The sequence below is a fragment of the Sinocyclocheilus anshuiensis genome, unplaced genomic scaffold (genome assembly GCF_001515605.1).
Source record: "Sinocyclocheilus anshuiensis isolate Anshui unplaced genomic scaffold, SAMN03320099.WGS_v1.1 scaffold1276, whole genome shotgun sequence".
In the NCBI taxonomy this organism is placed as follows: Eukaryota; Metazoa; Chordata; class Actinopteri; order Cypriniformes; family Cyprinidae; genus Sinocyclocheilus; species Sinocyclocheilus anshuiensis.
In genome coordinates this window covers 119,662-142,946 of record NW_015544217.1, presented here as the reverse complement: position 1 = coordinate 142,946, position 23,285 = coordinate 119,662, and the positions used below count along the sequence as shown (strand labels likewise).

Genomic DNA, 23,285 nt, shown 5'->3' with positions numbered 1-23,285 from the left:
TAAAAATAACATTTATATTAAAATAATTTTCTATTTTATGATTTTATTTAATTTTTTATTTATTAAGAATTTTAAAATAACTATATATTTATATACATTACTCTCTCTCTTCAAATTTATTGATTACATAATCTTAAAATCATAAAATATAATAAAAAAAATATATATATATATATTTGATCTATTTCAAATATATCAACTATTCATATTTCTCAAATGGGGGGAAAAAAGGGTTGCACTTCCAATCACGTCAGCTGATTCAAGTCCAGTTTTGCATCAATAACAGTGGCAGGACGCATGGAGTGATGAAATGAAGAGGAAGGGAGATGCATGTGTGGTGTTGTAGGAAAAAGGATGAGGATAACAGCAATATTGAAGCTCTGTGTTTGGTCTGGCTGCAGGGCTGCGGGTAGCTGAAGCATGGTAAATGTAGATCGAGTGACAGCTCAGGCTCTTTCAAGTGAAGAACTGGCAGATTGGATGGTGAAACATGAATCTGGATGCAATAAAAGCCAGGACAGAGCAGAACTCTCACTCTCTGCTCTCTGTTGCCTGCTCGACCGCACAAAATCACACATACAGTACAGTCTCAATGAATCTCACCTAAAATGACCGCTACTCAAATCAACATGACTGATACAAACTGATTCCAACTAGTGCTGGTTCGATATACCTGCAATGCCGATTAATCTGTCAATACTTAGCTATTTTTTGAAATTCAGGAGACTGCTTGGTTAATTACCTTAAACATACACTAATTTATTTGATTTTTTTTCTGTTTTTGAAAGAAGTCTCTCATCACCAAGTCTGCATTTATTTGCATAAATATATAAAAAATACAGTAACAACAGTAATACTATGAAATATTATTACAATTTACAATAATTGTTTTATAGTTTAATACATTTTAAAATGTAATTTATTCCTGTGATTGTAAAGCAACATTTTCTGTTGCTATTACTCCAGTCTTCAGTGTCAAATGATCCTTCAGAAATCATTCTAATATGCAGATTTGATGCTCAAGAAACACTTCTTGCTGAATTAATTACAAAACAAAACTAATGGTAGTATAAGCAATTTCAGTTACAATAGAATGCCTTTGCAAAATCCCACTCTCTAAATACAACTATGTAAACTTGAACATGCAAAATGATTGACAGGTAAAGAATGATTCTGACTGGTTAAAGACCCAAGGGTCTATTTTTTTTTTTTTTAGCCAAAAGACCAAACACGTTAATTTACAGCATCATTTCATTGGTCATCTTAAATTCTAAATACTGACATCAGCATCTTAAACAACTTAATCCTCAGAATGGGAACTGCAGTGTTGTTATGAACTGTCCTGGGATGTGTGTGATGAAGCAGTCACTCACCTCCTCCATGTTTTCTGTGGGGTGGGCCAGTAGAGCGGCTCCAGGTCGGGTCTCCAGCAGAGAGCACTGACAGAACCCCACACTGCCCGTGAGGAGAGAGTCCGTCACTGTCCTGCGGTCTTCAGACAGATCCCACACACACACCCGCAAGTCCCGGCCCTGACTGACAGCCACAGACACATAAACACATGCACAACAGAACAAAAACACAAGCCCACCATAGCTATCATAAGTTAATAAGTATCACAAATGAACTGAACCAGTTTGGCCAGATGAGGTTTTAGACCAAGACAGTAGAACCAATGGGAAAAGAGATGGGGAATAAGATCTGCAGTCCAGATTTGAGATTGAGGTCACAGTTCGGGTCTCTCCCGCATGATCACGGGGCCCTATGATTTTCATGATGCAGAAAGCACAGACGCAATCACGGAATCCACTCATAAAAACGGAAATTACAACAAAACGTGGAACGTCACAGAACTTGCCAGTTTTTGGATGAATAAATCAAAAGCAGGGCTGTACACTTAATCAAATTGCGACACGGACTGGTGTATATATGAAGACTTTAGATGCAAAAAGTCTGAGATTTTTCTTTCAAATGAGCTTTTTTAATCAGGTTCCTATGAAAATATCATTGGACATTTTTGAAAATACAACAACTGACTAATAACATTTTAAAGTGAAATTACTAAACATAGGAGCCTGATAAAAATGCTAATTTAAAAGAAAAAAAAAATTCTCAGAAAAATCTCAAATGGACTTATAGGTTTCGGCATCTTAAGTCTTCATATGTTTGATTATGAATTATAAATCCAGAAAAATGAAAACAGAAAACACAGAATTTGGAATTAAAACCATATTTTTTGCCACATTGCATTTCAATTAATTAGAAATGCTTTTTTGATTATTCAAATTTCATTTAATCATTACCACAGAAAACCACTGTGTTAATCCAGAAAAATTCATAGGGAAAATTTTTGGGGAAAAATAAAACCGAATTGGGGAAAAAATTAAACAGATTTCTTACACTGTAAAAAAAAAATACAAATCTGTAAAAGTAGGGTGCAATGTATTGTATTAATATGAAGGAATTTTCTGTATTTGTTTTTTACAGGTTTTTTGCCTATATTTTTATATTTTGCATTGGGTCTTAGGGTTATCGGAAATATCCATAAAATTACTGGATAATATTCCAGAAAATTACCAGTACATTTTTTTTTAACAGTGTAGGGCCCCATGTCAGACTAGCTTGACAGACTAAGGGGTGACATACAAAGTACCCCCCCCCCTCCTCTACCTGACAAATCTGCTTCTGCTGTCTTTGAAAGTGTGGAGCCAGATAACAGAGTTCCCAGCATGGCTCTCTAGAATGCGCTCTGCTCTCCTGGTGGTCAGGTTCCACATATGGATTGCACCTTTACCTGACCTAAATCACACAAACATCAAGATTATTATCGTACACAACAAGACAGTATTAAAGCAATCAAAAGGCTGAAGGTTCATTTAATAAGTTTGCACCAACCCAGAGTAGAGAAATGGTGGTCCATCCCCACCACAGCAGAAGTGCAGGCTGTTCACTGTGGCCCCTGAACCCCTCAGGATGTACAGTGGTTCTGGAGGAGGACGGGACATCACTGTAGCAACTGCTCAGTTAACATCAACAATGATCTGTATCCTAGGAAAAATAAATGAATAAATAAAACGGTGCCAGTACTGACATGGTCATTGATATATTGTGTAAAAAATCAATTTCCTGGTTAAAATCACTTGGTCATACGTATATATATACAGTGGGTTAACTTAAATGATTTTAGCAAATGGCTGCAATATAACAAAGAGTGAAAAATTGAAGGGGGTCTGAATACTTTCCGTACCCACTGCATATATATATATATATATATATATATATATATGATATGTCTTAGTTAACACTGTAAAAACTAAAAGCCTTTGGGCAAAAGGAAGATGTGATCATGTTATTTTTTTCCTTGTCTTCCTTCTCCTTTGTAAAACCTCTCTCAATATGTCATAAATCACGAGCGAGACAACTTAATTACTGTAAACAGACTGGAATCTGTCGTTTTTAATTTTTATTTTCATCAACAGCTAACAAAAAAAGGGTTTCAAAGCACACACGAGCGCAAATGGCTCTGAGGGCCACAGTGGAGATGCAACAGACCACAAAAATCCAGACGGAAATTAGACGATTAGACGTGAGCAACAAATCCCTTTCAAACGGTCGCGAAAAGCTAAATCTGTTTATGTCTTCATAAAAGAAAACATTAAAAACTTGACACATTGATGTGGTTTTGAACCTGTAAGACATGGAAGTCAGTTTCAACTCTTCTTAGAAATGCTTATGATGCTTGACACTGAGAAGAAGTTTCATAACTAACCATATTAATTATTTACCCATTTAAAAGGGAAGCAAAAATGACACCAATTAAAATGAAACAAAATTAAGTCAATTAAACCAAAATAAATACATAGCCACAAACAGAGCCATTTTTCTCCTTTGAGTGGCGACTGATATTGCTGATTTTAGATATGAAGCCGCCCGGTTAATGAAGACCCTTCTGCTCAGTGTCATCTCTGGTCACCTCTGCCCTCGCGCTGAAACTGGACCCACAGGTATTTTGGGGAAGCTCATTTCGGAAGGTTAGTGGTTAAATTGTGCATGTTAATCTGTCAAGCGGAGATTCTTCACTGCCCTACCTTCCTAATTAAGAGTCGAGCCCCCATATGAACCCCTTACAAAGGGGACAGTCACTAAATGCCCCTCTAGTTTCTTACAGGAGAGCTGGAAGGGAGGCAGTGGGATTAGAACCCGTGACTATCAGTCGCCATCAGGCCTGTATAGGAGCCAGACCCCGTCTACTGCACATATAGGGGCTGAAATTAAACCTCTGGTTTGGGCAACTGTCTGTCCAGCTGAATTATATCTCAAACTGATGCTATTTACCTTTCTAGTGTGCTTAGGAATGGCCTACTTGTTGTTTTATATAAACATTTTAATTTTTTAGCAAAGGCGGAGGAATGCACTACCGGACAATTGTCTGTGTAACAGTGAGGTTTTCAAAGCTTTAAAAAGGATTAACATGCCCGCACTGTGAAGTTCGCTGCACCAGGGCTGCTTGACACACGAGTCTGGAAACACACACATTCTCGTTGTGCAAACACAATGCATCAAAACATACCTCTGCCAATATGGTGCTGTCAGTCATGAGATGAAGAGAAATAAAGATACTAAGATAGGGATGGAGTAGAAAAACAGGCTGAGGAACTAGGCCAAAGAGTCAAGCCAAGAGTATGTTAACCCTGAAATGAGGGAAACTCTGGGTTTTCCGTTTCAGAATGGGAGGTATGTCAAACCCGAGAAAGCAGGGTAAGTCAAGCCCGTTTCTGAAAGAGAGATAACTTGTACTCAGAGTCAGTTAGCATGGTAACTAGCTCTGTGAACCTAACCTGGTCAGGAGCAGGTTTTCTTCGGTAAACCCAGAGTTTCTTTCTGTCACCGCCCTCTTTTTAAAGCGCAAGCGATGTTTAAATACTTCATTCATTCATGCACGCTGCAAAAATGCTTTTCTTACCAAGTATTTTTTTTCTTATTTCAAGTACAAATATCTAAAAAAATTCTTAAATCAAGATGGATTTTCTATATAAGAAAATGATAGCCTATAAGATATTTAATCTTGTTTCCTGGGGGGGGGATCTAATTAAGTGCATTTTACTTAAGTAAAATTATCTGCCAGTGTGGTAACAAAAATGATCTTAATGCAAATAGAAAACAAGATTATTCGGAGTGTCTATTACTAAGTGCAAATTTACAGTAGCTCTACCCTCCAATGTCACACAAGGTTAAATACGACGCACGTGAATAATGGCTTCAGTGGTGTAGGCAGTAAAACTAGCTTGTGACGCGATTGACCGGGTTCGAGTCCAGCTTTTGCCGAGCTCGTTCTTCTCACTTTTCCCATCACATATCACATTAGAATTTATTTTCAATAAAAATGAAGAAAATGTTCTAAAAGTGGAAGTGCCTAATGAGTGTTTAATAATGATAAAAGTATTTATAATTTTAATAAATATAATAATTTACACTGTTATTGCATCCTTTTAATGTACAACAGTACTGAGGTGCAAATAGTATGTATCCACCAGAATAAAGTATAAATAGCATCTAATTATCATTTACACTTATTGCAAAGAACTGCTACTTTTACATGGTAAATAGAATAGCCTATATCGCTATTTGCACTTAGCCTACTGTAAATAGGATCTATCGCTAAGAACGTATGCTAATTCCACTAAGTGTAAAATAGTCGCTGCTGTATTTTTCTTACCCTATTGGCAGATCATTTGTAAAAAGAAAAATGCACTTAAATTATTATCATTATTATTTTTTGCCCGTGGGATACCATGAAAATGAATAACCTATCAGTTCAAAACAATAACCTACCATTCTGCCAGTTTTCACCTGTGATATTATAACAGTGATAAGAATTAAACTTGTATTGACTCTGAAGTATGCAACGTCTTTTTGTCGGGTGCTGTTGCCATGGTGCATCGTAATATCGGAGCTCCATTGATCATGGCTTTTCATAGTCGTTGTACACGCGCTAAACTCAGAGTCAACCTACTCAGAGTTGATTGAACTAACTCAGTTCAACTGTTCTGAAACCGAAAACTCAGAGTTTCCCATCTCAGAGTAAGTCAACTCAGAGTTCAAGTTTTAACTCAGAGTTGGTTGAACCTCCTTATTGAAATGAGCCCCAGGAGAGACACGTAATATGATATGGGTCACAGTGCAGTTCATTTAATGACATTATTAAATGTGCAATGTATATTTGAGGTGATATGTCTACCAAAAATGAAGATTGCCATCATTTACTCACCCTTATATCATTCCAAACATCTATATGATAGACTTTTAAAACTAAATCTGATGCAAACAACATTTGACCCATTGATTTTCATTGTAGAAGTTCTTTGCGTTCTACTGAAGAAAGAAATTCACACAGATTTGGAATGACATAAGGGTGAATAAATTATGACAGAAATTTTATCTTTCGGTGAAATACCCCTTTAAGTAAAAAATTACATAAGAGTGAGAGTGTGATTTAGCTTTTCTACAACATTTCATTTTAACATCAACTAGGCCTAACTGACATTTCAGAGACAATAGTTTGTTTATTTTTTGCTGTCAAGAAAAACTACTCCAGTTAAAATGCTTCAAAAAACAACTGGAAATCTAGATGGCAAATAAACAAGTAGAGTCATACAAACAACGAAAAGTTCTTGTGCTGTTGTGAAAGTTCAGTTACATTTGTGGACTGTATCTGTTATATTAATTGGCATTACATCATCCATCAACAAACACACTCTTTAGATCTCAGATTCAGCCCTTAAAATCCCCAACCAACTACCAGCACTAATGCAGGGGCTTCTTTTACCATAGTTGAGTTTCACTGCTTCACAACACTTACACTTAAGTTTCAGGAACACTCAAGACATTTGCACAGACCAGTCACTGAACTTCAGTCATAAGCTCTGACGGAATACAGTCTTTTCATGAGTCACAACTTTGAGGGCCTCTTGTTTATCCACAATGGAATACAACTTGACTATGGAAAAAGACTGAGACAACAGAAAACCTTCAAATTATTCCAAGCAAAAAAAGCAAGCCAGTATCAATGCATTATGACACATCAATCTGACAATGAAAAATCAATGCATCAGTTACAGAATTGAACTTATTTACTGTAACAATACTGAGTGTATTAAACATTGATATCTTATAAAATAATTTACAACCCACTGCTGGTAAAAATTCACTATATCCAGATTCCTAATCTACTGCTGGCACTACTGATGTAGCAATGGCAGATACAGGACTTGAAAGAATGCATTGGGAATAAAGAGTATACCTTGAAAAAAGCACGGAAAAAAACATCATGTAACTGAATCAAAGCAAACTATAACCAAATTTCTGATTTCTTTAATCAAATTAAAGTGTGAATATCATGGTACCGTGTCAAAGTAAGGCTATCCAAATCACATTTCAATGCATCACAATTTTAATCAAATTTTTATCAGATAAAATAATCACAGCACTATTGGTACAAGAGGCAGAAATCACCAGGAATATAATGCAGATATCTGAGTTACAATACTGCAATTCTAGTGTGCAGTTATTCAAAATGTTGATATATGATCTGTTTCATGAATACATGCTTCTCATCCACATTGGATTTGTACAACACTTTGTACAATTATATCCTTATCTCGTTTAGTTTAGCTTAGTTTAGATTCTAGTCGAATAGAAAGAAATGAGTGTGAATTAATCTAATGCCACATTTTTACGGTCTTATTTTTTCACAAAAATAATAAATATAAAAAATATTTACACTATAATATTATACTAAATATTTTTTTGAAAGAAATTAACAATAAAATGATAAAAAATTAATTTTACAAAAATATTTATATTTTAAATAAATTATGTTCTTTCTATTTAAAGAATCTTTAAAAAAAAAAAACAGGTCACAGTTTCCACAAAATATTAAAAAGTGCAATTTGTTTTCAACACTGATAATAAGAACTGTTTCTTGAGCACCCATCAATCAGCATATTAGAATGATTTCTGAAGGATCATGTGACATTGAAGACTGGAGTAATGACACTGAAAAAAGCTTTGCTGTCACCGGAATTGAATAAATTTTACAGTATATTAAACTAGAAAAATGTTATTTTAAATTGTAATAATATTTCACTATATTGCCATTTTTTTAGGGCTGTCAAAAAAAAAAATCGAATTTCGAATATTTGTCGAATAAAAAAAAAAAAATCCACATTCGAATGCAAAAACGTTGCATTCGAATTTTAGATCTGTGTCAGCCGTCATGTAGCCTTATCAGTGGCGCACGAAATGCGACGACAATGTAAGTGTCATTGCATTTTAATGCTTTTGTTAGCCTATCCAGTTGAACCCAGTAGATGCGGCGCTGCTACGTTGTTCATTCAATATATAGCGGAAAACGAGAGCATCAGTGTGGCGAATATGTTGTTTACGGCGAAACTGAAACCAAGCCGTTCACACAGAATGCATATTTATCACATTTTCTAGCGGGGCATCTATCAGCGTTGCACACGCGTCTCGCACAAGTGAGCGGCATGTTTAGAAAGCCATGTAAAAAAGAAACGTGCATAATATTTTGCTCGATGCGCCCTCTTGTGGCCTCAGGAGAGAAGCCAAAAGCTTTTTTTTCCCCTAACTGAAATTATGCCTTTTAACTTCGAATATAATTCGAATTATGATAATATTTAAGTGGAAAATTCGAATTTAGTTTTTCAGTCATTTTGACAGCCCTACTTTTACTGCATTTTTTATCAAAATGCAAATGCAGCCTCGGAAACGCAATTATTATGGCCCAAAACGATGTTGTCAATATTGTGCTGAATTAGGATCTGTAATTAAATGTACAGGCAAAGGCAGGTATGAAATGAGAATGCCTGTTTCTGATGGGAGGATGAAGAGAAAGAGAGAGCGTTTTTCAGCTCTCTTGGTGTAACAGATAAGACAGCTCCAGTAATCTGACTCTAAGACTCTGGATAAAGGCAGTTTGTCTCTTCGTGGGCCATCTGTCAACACCTGCTTGGTAATTAGGCCTAATTATGAGAGAGAGTTCGCTTCCCCTTCATGTTATTAAATAAGAAGCAGCCACGTCAGCCAGGTATCTCTCAACACGGGCGAAGGGCTGGCGACCTTCAGATCAAACACAGGCTCTATCTGTGGCCCCTGCGCTGCGACTTATACCGGAGGAGGGGGAGTCATTTTAACGTGGGCTTCAAAGATAGAGGACAGCCGGTCCGCATTCCTTTCCCCCCAGCGCTGTAGAATCAGTGGAGCTAGTGATGGGCAGCCACACACCTCTGCCCAAACCACTGTCATACGCTGCCATTCATAAATAAGCCCAACTAAGATCCTGGAGATTGTGGGAATGTGATTACCGCTGCCTTCGCAGAGCAGGTGGATGCCATGTTTAAAGCACTGCTGTGACAAAGCATTATGGGAAATTGAAAAAAGTCTTAGAAATAAAAGGTGGCTTATTACTATGTGCAGGAGATGCAAGTTCAATACTAGCGTTATCATCCCCTGTACATAAAACATAAAAGGTCAAAAAGAGATGTGCTATTACCTGTCTAATCAGACTTATGATTTTTGATCCCATAATGAAGGAGAGTCCAGATTCACAAAATTCTTAACTTTAACTTAAGAATATTTTGTATTCCCAAAAACATTTATTAGGAATGTTCTAAAGACAAAACTTTGAATTCCTGAAAGAATGTCTACTTAAAAATCATTGTGAAATTTTTTTTTAAAACTCTTAAAATAATCTCCACTTTGTCTTAAATCCCCAATAGGCAAGATGTTTAATTAATTTATTACGGATGTGCACAAGTTCTCTGAAGTGACACCACTGATCAATAAAGTAAAGAATGATCGGTCATGATCATGCGTGCCATGACTTTTTCTAAATTCATAACTCTACAAAAACAAAAATAGGGACAGAATCAAATTGGGACAATTCTGACAATTTTTGGCAGAATTTAGCACATACAATATGAGCACGCTTATAACCAGGGGCCACATTCAGAAAAAAATTTGTACTTTACACTAGTATTCAACCAGTCAACGTCAATGCTTCTCATTCTTATTATAAAATAATAATAATAAAAAATGAAACTTTTAAGAACTGCATTCAGGAACATTCTTACAAACTTTTTATAATGCACTCTATATGCACGATTGGACAACATCCGGTGCAGTGCAGTGTATAGAAATTGTGAGAAAATTAAAGGGTTACTCCACCCCAAAATGAAAATTGTGTCATTAATCACTTACCCCCATGTCGTTCCAAACCCATAAAAGCTTCGTTCATCTTCGGAACACAATTTAAGATATTTTGGATGAAAACCGGGAGGTTGGATGAACGCAAGCATCGTACGCTCTCCTGTGTCAGCCGCGCCACACTGATGTTTTCTACGTGTATTTACGCTTTGATTTGAATGAAAACAGCGCATCCGTGTGGCGCGGCTGACACAGGAGAGCGTACGCTGCTTGCGTTCAGTGGATATTCTCCAAAATGGCACTACGGTGATGCGGAGAGACACAGAGGAGACAAATTGTTGAATAAAGTCATTATTTTTGTTTTCTTCACGTACAAAAGTATTCTCGTCGCTTCATAAAATGAAGATTGAACCACTGATGGCAGATGGACTATTCTGACGATGCTTTTCACTTTTCTGGACTTTGACAGTGTAATTTACTTGGCAGTCAATGTGACAGTCACAAGCCTCCGGTTTTCATCCAAAATATCTTAAATTGTGTTCCGAAGACGAACGAAGCTTTTACGGGTTTGGAACGATGGGGGTAAGTGATTAATGACACAATTTTCATTTTGGGGTGGAGTATCCCTTTAAGCACAAAATTAAATCTTAAGAGGATGTGTCATATTGTTTTATTATGCTAAAATGTTATGCTTACTGTTAAAAATATTATATATTATATTATAATATAAGTTCTGATCATAAAATATGCTATATGCTACTACCACAGTTTGCTATGTGAGAATACTATAACAGAAGATCATGTGGCACTGAGATTTTAGCAAAAATGTAGCATTCGTTCTTAAGAAGGATATTTGAGTTCCAGCCAGAAAGCAAGCTTAGCGACACATAGCAACGTGCTCACAACCGCTCAAAAACACCTTAGCAACCACCAACAACATTCTACAATCGTGATGGCGAGTTCTACATAGACAAGACCAGTCACAATTTAAAAAACTAGTTTGGGAATATTTTCGAATGTCTGAATATAATCCAAATGTTTTCATGATAAAACATCAATGAATCATACTTAAAAGAACATAAAGGGAGTAGAATGACTTTGAAGGCTGTGCGCTGGTACAGTGTCCCGGTTTGAATGATATCATACCTCGGATATTACTCACTCTTTTCTTTATTCTTATCTCGGTTTCCCTCCTCTCACTCTCTTTCTGTTACTTCATTGACATTTCCACCTCACCGAGCCCAATGCTCGCATAATCATTAGTCAGCGTTTCTATCCCCAGTTTTGACCCCGTGTGCCAAAAAAAGGCAAATTCTCCTGTGGAGGAAACAAAAGTGGCGAACAGACCTGCAGGTCCATTCTAAAGCTCAGTTAAACAAACAGAGGAGGAAATGCGGGGTACACACGCCCTTTATTGTGCTGCCATGCGTCGGCAAAGGAAAACGGAGGGAAGGGGGGAGTATATGGACTGGAAAAACAGCTCTGTGGAAGATAGAGAGCTGAAGTCAGACACAAGTGCATCCACACCCACTGTCACTCAGGCTGACGGAGGTGAGCGACAGGCCCCATTGTTCCTGTCCATGGCGTGAATGCCACACTGAGGCTGACAGAGATAAGGGCTGAATGCATATGCGTGTGAGGGAAGTGACGGTGGCCACTTTGTCATTGCACCCGGACTTAAGGGGCTTTAGTGCTGATTACCAAAGAGACCTGCAGGTAACACGTGTTTATCTGTGGACATTATCACCTGCTTCCTTGCAATGATGTATTGAGGGATTCGGGTTTACTGGACTGATGCAGACAGGTTCATGTGCACTCGCTTAAGTCACACCCTCCTGTTGGGTTGAGGTCTCATTCCATTTTCAAACTGATTGACACACTGGTTAAACTATTTATTTCTTCTTGAATTTTTTTTGAGTATTTCTCATTTAGAGTCATGAATGTGCATGCAAAGTTTCGACACTGATGCGTTTTGGAAAGGATGTACAAATTTTGTTACAACTTTCTGTCATACTGACCGCCTCATTGCTTTCCATGCAATTTGCCAAAAATCAACACTTCAGATTTAGTCAGATTTAAAAAAAAGAAGAAGAAAAAAAAAGGTTATTGTAGCTTGTCAAACACTAAAATTTTAATAGCACAAGAAATTCAATGTTTACTCAAAATTAAGGACTAATGATTTTTGGCAAATTGCACAGAAACCAACAAGATTCAATTTGACCCCCAACACTAAAGTTGCACCCAGTTTTATTTATTTATTTTTTCTCACAACTAACAACATGAATCCAACATATGCATCACATCTTGTCTACTAAGATGCCGTTCTCTGGTCAATTCCATACATATACTTCACTGACTATGATATCCCATAATACTGTGTGTGTGGTTTGGCATTGGACAGAATAACAATGTCTGATGGACTGGTTGAAAGGAGCAAAAATAAGCATGTTAGTGACTAAATATTTGCTTGGTTGTCACTAAAGCTCAGATATTTGGTCTAAAGCAGTGGTTCTCAAACAGTACAATTCAAAATTTTGGGGTCAGTAAGATTTTCTTAAATGTTTCTGAAAGAAGTCTCTTTTGCTATCCAAGGCTGCATTTATTTGCTTAAAAATACAGGAAAAACAGTTATATGTTTAAAATATTATTACAATTTTACATGCCTTTCTATTTGAATGAATTTCTCCGGTCTTCAAGGTGTCACATGATCCTTCAGAAATGATCCTAATACACCGATTTGATGCTCAAGAAACGTTTCTTATTGAAAACAGTTGTGCTGCTTAATATTTTTGTGGAAACAGTGGATTCATTGAGGAACAAAGTGCAAAAGAACAGCATTTATTTAAAATGGAAATATTTTAGAACATTATGTCTTTACTCTGTCACTTTTATCACATCCTTGATGAATAAAAGTATTAATTACTTAATTAAAAAAAAAAAAAAATGTAATTCTTGCTGACCCCAAACTTTTTAACTGTATTATCTATGTATGTATGTATGTATCATGAAATGGAAATCGACAAAAACAAAATAATAAAAAGCACTCATTTTATTCTAACTGTTAGCCTATTTTTCAATGTTTCATTTCTGATGCCTGCTACAAATCAGCAAAGGTCCAGTCAAGCAACTGATGAGGCTCGTTCTTGACTTATTTGAACTGTGGGAATATTGATAATCACAATATGTTGCTTGCTTATCCTTAACATTGCACTCAAACAGATTTCTTTTTGCCCAGTGCTGAAAAAAAAAAAAAAAAAACATTGGTGAGTCAGTGACTACTTAGATGATCTGATTGGACTGAAGGTGGTACCTAGACTGAAAAGTTCAAGAACCACCTCTTTAGACATTAAGGTGCCGTTTAGCCAGTTACCATCAAGCTCACACAGATTTCCTGGCAGAGTAACTAGGGGTGTATTTATCATATCAGCTATAGGCATGTTCCACATACAGATATTCAAAGACGTATGTTAAATAAATAAAATCTTGGTTTGATATTTAAATGACTGTCAGACAATAAGCGTTACTTTAGGGGGCCACATTATGCACAAATACAGAGTTTGACTCATTTACCACTAATCAGACATCAATAGTAATCCCATATTAATGTAGATTCAGTACGGATTATAGCTTGTAACTGTCCGAACACTGCAGTCCAGACAAAACAGGTCGCTGATGCGGCTGACAGCACGATGAGTGATACATTCAGTGCTGACAGCTGATAAAGCACCTACAGCTTCATTACAGGCACAAACCCGCTCTCACTGCACACATTAGCGCATAAACACGAGCAACTAAAGCACGAAGAACCCCCAAAATAGCCCCGACACAACAACATAGAACCATACGCCACTATTTGGAGTGGAATCGTCAGCAAAACTATATATATAAAAAAAAAACTTGCGCAATCCGCTCACTATAGGAATGTAACCGCGGTACCTGTATGAAGTATGAAATGCGGAATCCCGCGTGCGACGGATGAAATCAGAACGTGCGACGGGGAAACTGATAAGCCCCGCAGTGGAGGAGAGCTGTCTTCAGCACTGCCTGAATTTTTAAAAACAAGTTGTTGATTGCATATTCATACATTCATAAATTAATGTTTTTTTTTTTAATTATTATTTAAAGAGAATGATTTTTTTTTGTCTGTTACTATTTCTGGTACTTTTTATTTTTTACTTTATTTAAACAAGTTGTTGATTGCATATTCATACATTCATAAATTAATGTTATTTTTTTTAATTATTATTTAAAGAGAATGATTTTTTTTTGTCTGTTACTATTTCTGGTACTTTTTATTTTTTACTTTATTTTATTTTATATTTTATTTATTTTATTGCTGAATCATCCAAGGAAAATTGTGGCTATGATTGGAAGTTCATAATAAATTGTTACAACACCTGGCTCGAAGGGAAGCAACAAAAGGAGGGACACACGAAAACATAAGGCTCAATAGGAAAAGGCTTTATTAAGCTCAAAAGTAGATCACTATAATAGAACAAAACACAACAGAAAAGATAATATTTCTGAAAACGCCAGCATCATCAGTGTGTAGAGCGGGGTGCCTGGCTGCTGGTGTGATGTGCTGTTGTAGCCATGTAAAAGTGCTCAAAACAATACAAATCAAACCACACACAACCCAATATCCCAAGTCCAAGACTCCTTTGTCTCTGCTAGTATCTCCTTTAAAGGAGCGTCTGAACCACAGCGGTAAACAAAATTAACATGGAATCTCTTCAGATATATAATAATCTTTTTGACAATTGTATAAATCTATTTTGATAGTTGTTTTTCTTGATAGTGATGACTGGTACTGATATATATGAAATCATAAATGTATGAGGGCTCTAGTTAAAACAATTTGAGAAGCTTTTTGAATCTTTCTAATATTTTTATTATTATGGTTCCATGTATGTTAATACTGTGAATGCAACGTGAAAAGTCCCCGCTGGGTAGAGCAGCGACTCTGTAAACAGCTAAGACCTTTTTTGTGTCCCTCCTCTATTTCATCCTTTCTCTAAATGAGAAAACGGGAGGGGGAAAGTCCGCTCTAATCCACAGTGCACATAGCGGCCTTTCATACCTGCACCGGGTTAGAGAGAGACCTTTATTTGTACGTTTCGATCATGGAGAAGAGGTTTCAGGCTCAGCTGGGTCTGAGCAAAAAGATTAGATGTAACCAGAGCACTTTAAACCTCTTTAGAGGCCCTGGATTAGCTCAGTTGAGGGTTTCTCCATCTCTCCATGCATCTCTTCATCTCTCTTAAATGAGACAGTAAGATCCACAAGGACACAGGTGCTGCCCAGAATGTTGAAGGAATGTGAGGTGATCTATAGATAAGGAAATTTAAAGCATTAATACATTTTTTTTCAAGGTAGTTCAGAAAAGCAATCATGTTGAGAGTTTCAAACAGCGTGGGAACAACCTATGAGCTCACACTTTACCACAATATCTAATAACATATTACTCTTTCTGTTTCTGAAGTATATATACTATCCACAGAATCAGAATGCAGTGCACTTGACTTGTCAGTGTGACAAATTAAAATAGCAGAAATTAAACTGTATTAAAAATAAAATATTATATTAAAGGCGGCCAGCAGTCAGCACTAATTTGTTATGATGGCTGGTGGGACTAAGCCTCTCTGCCGATAATTACACTGCTGAACATGAAGGAGCAAGGAAAAGGAAAAATCTGATTTTAGGTTTTTCCACAGAACTCCACAAACATATGCTATAAGGCGGATTGAGAAGGATGACAAATATCAACTGCTGGACTGCTAAGAAAATTATGTTTCTGTCATGGACAAGATAGTGTTTTCCAGGGTTCCTACACATTTTCCATTTCAAAATTCCATAATTTTCCACACTTCTCTGTAGATTTTTATGTTTGATATGCTTTTACACTTTCACTGACTGCATACATTTTTAAAATTGATATATACATATATATATATATATAGTTAAAATTATAGGGTATATTAAAATATATACAACTAAAATAAATTCATAAATACAGAAAATGCCAAATAACAATATTAATTGACAAAGATGTATATTGCTTGTGATATAATCTGTATCACAAGCTTATTTAGATCAAATGAATGAACAGATAGATAGATAGATAGATAGATAGATAGATAGATATAGATGCTCTTTTAGATATTAATCCAGAAATTAAAAGTCATAATGTATACTGTTTATCTCATTAGCATATAGTGTAGCCTGCTGAGCAGTGTTCAGTGAGTAATAAGCTAGTATTCTATTCCATCAGTCATGGAGTGATGAAAATCAATTAATGTAAATGGCAGGCAGCAGGCTGCTGACCCTGCAGAGGGGGCCCTTAGAAGCACATCTTCTGCTCGGGCTGCTCAGATGCCATGCCCCACGTAACCATGAATTATTGGTGCCATCTCAGATTACCTGCAATATACCACAATGCAGTGAGGGAGTGCTGCGGTCTCCCTGGGCCTGAGGAGGGGGGCCCGACATTGTTCATCTTGACGGTGGAGGAGGAAAGGAAATCCCTTGGCTCTCTCTCGCCACAAGGGCGTGTAGGTCAGTTTACAGCTCATCACTAAATTAGATAAGCTTTTAGTTAAACAAGCCTCTCTTTTAGACCGGACAGGCATGAACTTGATATTACTGATCATAAAAAAAAATTTGTTAGGGGGCAAAAACAAGTGTTGCGTTTATAATTTTGTTCAGTGTATTTAGTGATGTCCCTGCTGAAGAGATCAGCATTGCAGGGCACTAGCAGTTGGTCAGTACAGTTAACCAAATATGCAAAATTAAAAAATGTCAAATTGAAGTTTATTTTAGAAATAATGTTACTAAAGGTTTACTTTAGTGTCTCAAAAGGAATGAAGGGAAGTGAGAACCATTTTATGCTGGGGAAGTTCAACATCTTCATATGCATCAATTATTAAAAATTATTTTTAATAAAAGTTATTTATTATGAGTTTATTTGTTCATGTAAAGTACAAAAACATAATCTTCAACAAAATCTGAAAGACAAAACTATGCATGATGATCATGTGACACTAAAGACTGGAGTAATGGTTGCTGAAAATTCACAGGAATAATATATATAACAACACACACATACATTTATTTTATTATTTACTCGAAAATAAAAGCCTATTCAAATGCCCATTCAATCAAAACTCTAGATTAATATAATTGCCTCAGAACTAAGCAAAAATGAATAGAAGCAGATATGTTTATTTTAGATTTAGATATTTTAGGTATGTTATGTTTGAATAATATATATATATATATATATTTTTATTTTTTGACACCACCACAGTTCAGATGCATCTCTCGTGTTTGTCTTGGATGTGTCTGTGGTGATAGGCCAATGTGTGGGTGGAGGATCTCAGGGAGGGTGCGGATGGACTGCTGGGGTCTGGAAGGCACCTGATGGTGTCTGTGTGAAAAGCAGAATCTAAAAACACTCCTATGAAAGATATCCTGCTCCTCTCAGCGCAAGGTTAAGATCCTCCCTGGAGCTGCTGAAGGGGATGAGAGGATTGTACATTAGAGTCTCACAGCCTTATCTCAGCGGTTTGAACCTCCCTTCAGCTCTCACTGATGCCATCGCCCTGCTTTCCCATAATGCTGCACAGCTGCAAAACACATACCACACTGTAAAAATTAATTCCGTAAAATTTAAGGTAAAAAAACGGCAGCTGTGGTTGCCGGAATTTTACCATAAAAAATACGGTAGCACCATTTTAGGTTTTACGGTTTTAACTTAAATTTACAGTTAAATACTGTAATTTCATTAACTGAAATAATGTTAATATACCAACCTATTGAAGTACTGAAATCTGTTTTGTACGTTTGTAATACACTGATAACCACCAAAAGCAGGTGGTGTTGAGAAAGTCACATGATGAACCAAAGCCCATCACAAGCAGCTTTTAAATACAAACATATATAGAAGGTGCACAGTGTCATTCACACAAACACTAAACACCATAATGGTAACACACATGAAACTGAAATAATGCAATAAACATTAATTTAATAACATTAGGTGTAACATACAACCTTAATATACAAAACCGATAAGAAAACACTAAGAAGAAACATAGTTATTTCAACAACGAAAAAACCCATCAAATTTGAAATGTAACGCAGGGAATTGTGGGAATGTAAATTTACGGTTATTCACTGTAAATTATACGGTCTTTTTCACTTCCAAAAACGCTATTCTACCGTAAAATTACATGTAATGTCCAATACAGTTTTTCACCATATATATATTAGGGGAATTTTCCGTTAACCGTTTAACAGGTTTTTACTGTAGCATTTTTACAGTCTTTTACCGTTAAATTCACGGACATTTTTTACAGTGTGTGGACACTTTGGACACAAAAAGAACAATAGACACTGCATTAGCATTAGCAAAAGTCTCCAGCACACATACAAAGTCCCTGGAAAATAATCCAACAGAAAATGAGTAGGTGTGTTGAAAATTTTGACTGGCAGTGTATATCCCTGACCTACAGTGAGAGAGACGTCGAGAGATTGAGAGAGAGAGAGAATGTGGCACGTTCACTGAAAGTGTGTCTGCCTCAGCCATACAGCCCAGGGTTAATGTTGTGGCTGTAAAGTGGGAAGTATTGTCACAGCCTGTAAAGATAAGGTGATTTATGACAGAGAGTGAGGAAAATAATCACAGTGCCACAGGGCAGGGAGAGAGGACGGAGAGGAGGAGTGTAGGAGAGATGTTTTGGCAGGCATTTCTCACCACTGCAGACCTGAAGACTTGAGTGAAAGAACACAGAGCCAGAATCAATGAGTCTTTAATCGCCTGAATGAAGACTGAATAGTGAGTAAGAGACATGCGGTGGACAGAGAGGTGGAGAGATGAATCTGCAGCTACATTCAAACTGAAAGGGAGAATTCACACAAAACAAGAGAATTCATCATCCTTTCCTCACCCTCATGTCGTTTGAAATTCTATGATTTTATATGGGAACACAAATGGAGATGTTCAGCAAATTTCTTGTTGCTTTTTCCATAAAACAAAAGTAAAAACAGGGGATGTCCAACTCAGAAAGGACAAAAAGTGTTATACTAGTTGCATGCTACATTCCATGTGTTCCGAAATTGTATTATTTACTTGAAACTCTTCCAGTCAGTCAAATGTCATTTGTGACCGTGTACCACAAAACCAGTCTTAAGTTTCAATTTTTCAAAATTGAGATTTATACATCACCTGAAAGCTAAATAAATAAGCTTTCCACTGATGTATGGTTTGTTAGGATAGGACAATATTTGGTCGAGATACAACTATTTGAAAATCTAGAATCTGAGGGTGCAAAAAAAATTAAAATATTGAGAAAATCGCCTTTAAAGTTGTCCAAATGAAGTCCTTAGCAATGCATATTACCAATCAAAAACTAAGTTTTGATATATTTATGGTAGGAAATTTACAAAATATCTTCATGGAACATGATCTTTACTTAATATCCTAATGATTTTTTGATATTTTGACCTATACAATGTATTTTTGGCTATTGCTACAAATATACCCCAGCGACTTAAGACTGGTTTTGTGCTCCAGGGTCACATTTGAAGATTTTCTGTCAATAGATGTCTATGGTACGTTTTTTTTTTTTTTACTTGACGCACACTGATTATCATGCAGATTTGTTTAGAACTGTTTTGGACCATTTTCACTTGTAAACAGTGCTTGATCTGTGCATATTTCTCTCCTGATTCAGATGAGTCGCCTTTTTCAATACAGTAAGCAATATCATAGATAGAAGACACACCATGGATGTGCTAAATGTCTCCAAATCTGCTCCGCTACAGAAACAAACTCATCTGCTGTACATCTTGGATGGCCTGAGGGTGAGTACATTTTCATTTTTAGGTGAACTATTCCTTTAATGACAAGCACTGGATCCCAGCTACCACAGATGGAAGATTATGAATTGCTTAATAACACAAATAAGCCAAAGTTTTCACTGTTAAATTAGTGCTGGATGTACAAAAACAAAACACTTCAAAAGTGGTTTTCCTGTGAAGTGAAAGTACTGCGTGCTGCATAACTGTGAGTGTTTACTGTAAACAGCACAATGGAGGTTTTGGAGATCATGCAGGTGATCGAACCCGAGAGGCAAGTCTCATACCGTCCCTCAGGAACGAAAGCAGACAACAACAGAAACAACCCTCTCAGGTATGATGTAACAAATGAAATGCCTCATTATCTCAGTGGCATATTTATTGTTTTATTCCATTATGAAAAATAGCGCACCAACTCGCTGCTTCAGTTAATTAATTACTGAAAAACAAACACAGAAAATTTCTGTGGTGCTGACAGGTAATTTATCACTTCTCATCTTGTTTGGTTTCATCTGACCAAATCAGAAACTAAATATAAAAAGCCTCTGTTTACACATTTTATTAGTATGTCAGACATTTATAAAAACATAAAAAATGTGTTCACTTAAAAAAAAAAATGCGTAGGATTTAATTAAAAACAGCTCAAACTATTTTCACTCACAAATTGCTAGATTATTTCACAAATAATTACAAACGACATGTAACACTGAATTAAGCGTAAAAGAATTGAAAGATTGAAATCGCATTTTCTTGTAAAACAGAACTCGAAAAACTATTTTGTACAGTGTACATACTGTATATGTGAGGAAATCATCCTATTAGAAGCAACAAAAATAATTACCATTACAATTCAGAATTTTAAATAAATCCAAATAAATGTTTGAATATTTCTAATTTTGTCCTGTTACTTAAAAATAAATAAATAAAGCACACAAATGAGCTGGGCTTGTTAGTGTGGCTTAGTGGGTAAACATCTGGCTGGTTACCAAAAGGTTGTGGGGTTCAAACTTCACCAGGGACGATCCTTGAAATGAAGACAAAATATAAATCAGGTAGAAACATGCTCTTCATGCAACTACATAATGGAGAAAAACTGCTGAACAAAGACGACGATCAAACTGTGGACATGCAGCAAACATAAATCTGTGGCACACATCTGGCCTGTAATCAGAGAGGAGAGTCTTCCCTCGAACCTCACCCTGAAGCATCTTACATCAAACTCTTCATGTTTGACTGTGTGTGGGACTGTTTACAATGCTATAGCAGTGTACCACACACACTGTACAATGATTTGATTTTTAAAATATATATAAAATAAAAAAATATTATAAAAAAATATAAATATATAAAAAATATTGGAGCACATTTACAAGAAAATACAAGAAAATGATTTCACATGAATTCAGTGTTCCGTGCCATTTCTTTGTAATTGTTTGTGGCATTTACTAGCGATTTCTGAGTGAAAACTGTTTCTACACCAAATTTTTTTTTCAGTGCAGAATATAGGCTATATATATATATATATATATATATATTTTTTTTTTTACAACATGTAATACAGTCTGCATATGCAACTGGAAATTTTAAATATTTGGCTTTAATAATTTCTCATGTTGAAAATAAGTTATTTAAAATTGTTATTTAAATGTTTTTCTGTTTTGTATTATTTTTTATTTTATATAAAAATAATATCTACTCCAATAAAGTCATTACATTGTCAAAAACCTTATTCAGCACAGTATTCTCTGGTGCATATTGAAAATAAATACATAAATACATTTAAATATAATTTAACATTAAATAAAATAATAAAAAAAACGTTTTAAAATAAATTAAAATAGCTAACTTCAGACAATATACACTACCATTTAAATGTTTGAGGTCAGATTTTTGTTTTATTCATAATTTTTTTATTAATATGTATTTACATTTTTTTTATCAGTATGTATTTAATTATGCATTGGTCTTTTCAACAAAAATAGGAAATATTAAAAATAATACATCATAGCACCAAATCATTATATTAGAATGATTTCTAAAGGATCATGTGACACTAAAGAATGGAGTAATGGCTCACAGAAATAAATTACTTTTAAAAATATATTAAAATAAAAAAAAACAGTTATTATAAACAGTATAATATTTCACATTTGACTTTATTTTGATCAAATAAATAAAGACTTGGTCATAAGACTTAAAAAAAAAATGGTATGGTAGTGTACATGAAGTATATTATGCAGTACTGAATAAACAAATAGAAAAGTATGATAGTACACCGTTTTGAAGCTATTTTATATCCATTACACCCCCCTCACCACAAAAGTGTCTCTATCCGAAACACACAAGAAAAAGTGGACTATAATTGGCCCCTATTCATTTTACCCATAATCCCCCTTTTCTATGCCAAACGTTTCGCATATGTTTACACAAGGCAGATATTTGTTTCTCCTCCCAGGGCTTTGGCCACAAACGCAGGGCTGTGTAACCAGCATGAGCGTAAACCCCCCGCAGAAGGGTGATGAGGGCCGTCTGACTCGCATCCACAATAGACTCCGAGCTCATACACGCTGATTCTGACTGTCAACCCACAATAGCAGCGGATTAAGACGTTAAATATCCACCCAACATACCCTGACATGTTGACATGTTCTGCTAAGTGTGTTTCAAGGTGGATTTACGTACATTTGCTCTATTTCGAAAGAGAAAGAAATGCTGAAAGCATGTCGCTGGTTAAAAAGGGGGCTCTGGTCTTTTCTCTCAGTGGACGACGAGGATGACTTTCGCCTTAATGGCTGCAAAGAGAGCTCGGAGTTTTAGGGGTGACAACGTTAAAAGTTTCAGGGTTTGTGAGAGCCCCGTCCTTATGCAAACAAACAGAGAGGAATTTCTGCCATTGTTGTTGTGCAGCTTTGACTGACAGGTCGGCATCGCTGAGGAGCCTGTCAGCAAAGACAGCGAGAGGTCATACCGTGACCACCCCTGCTGAGAGAAAGCTGCTCAGAGGACACACACACACACACACACACACACACACACGCACACGCACACACACACTGTTTAAAAGTTTGGGGTCAGCAAGATTTTTTGAAAGAAGTCTCTTATTCTCAACAAGGCTACATTTATTTGATTAAAATACTGAAAAACGGTAATATTGTGAAATATTATTACGGTTTTAAATAACTGTCTTCTATTTGAATATATTT

The 23,285-nt window shown here is 36.0% G+C and overlaps 1 protein-coding gene across 5 annotated transcripts in view; it reads right to left on the bottom strand.

Moving 5' to 3' along the window:
• gnb1l (guanine nucleotide binding protein (G protein), beta polypeptide 1-like) overlaps positions 1–14,232 on the bottom strand; it is a 115,499-nt gene extending 101,267 nt beyond the window's left edge. For all 5 annotated transcript variants that reach the window (XM_016497945.1, XM_016497947.1, XM_016497946.1 and 2 more), the window contains exons 1-4: positions 14,161–14,232; positions 2,896–3,048; positions 2,671–2,799; positions 1,374–1,536 (exon numbers count right to left, since the gene is read on the bottom strand). In XM_016497945.1, coding sequence (XP_016353431.1) covers positions 1,374–1,536; positions 2,671–2,799; positions 2,896–3,005 — 402 coding nt within the window. In that variant the 5' untranslated portion in view covers positions 3,006–3,048; positions 14,161–14,232. The remainder of the gene's footprint in view (positions 1–1,373; positions 1,537–2,670; positions 2,800–2,895; positions 3,049–14,160) is intronic.
• Positions 14,233–23,285: the final 9,053 nt, after the last annotated feature.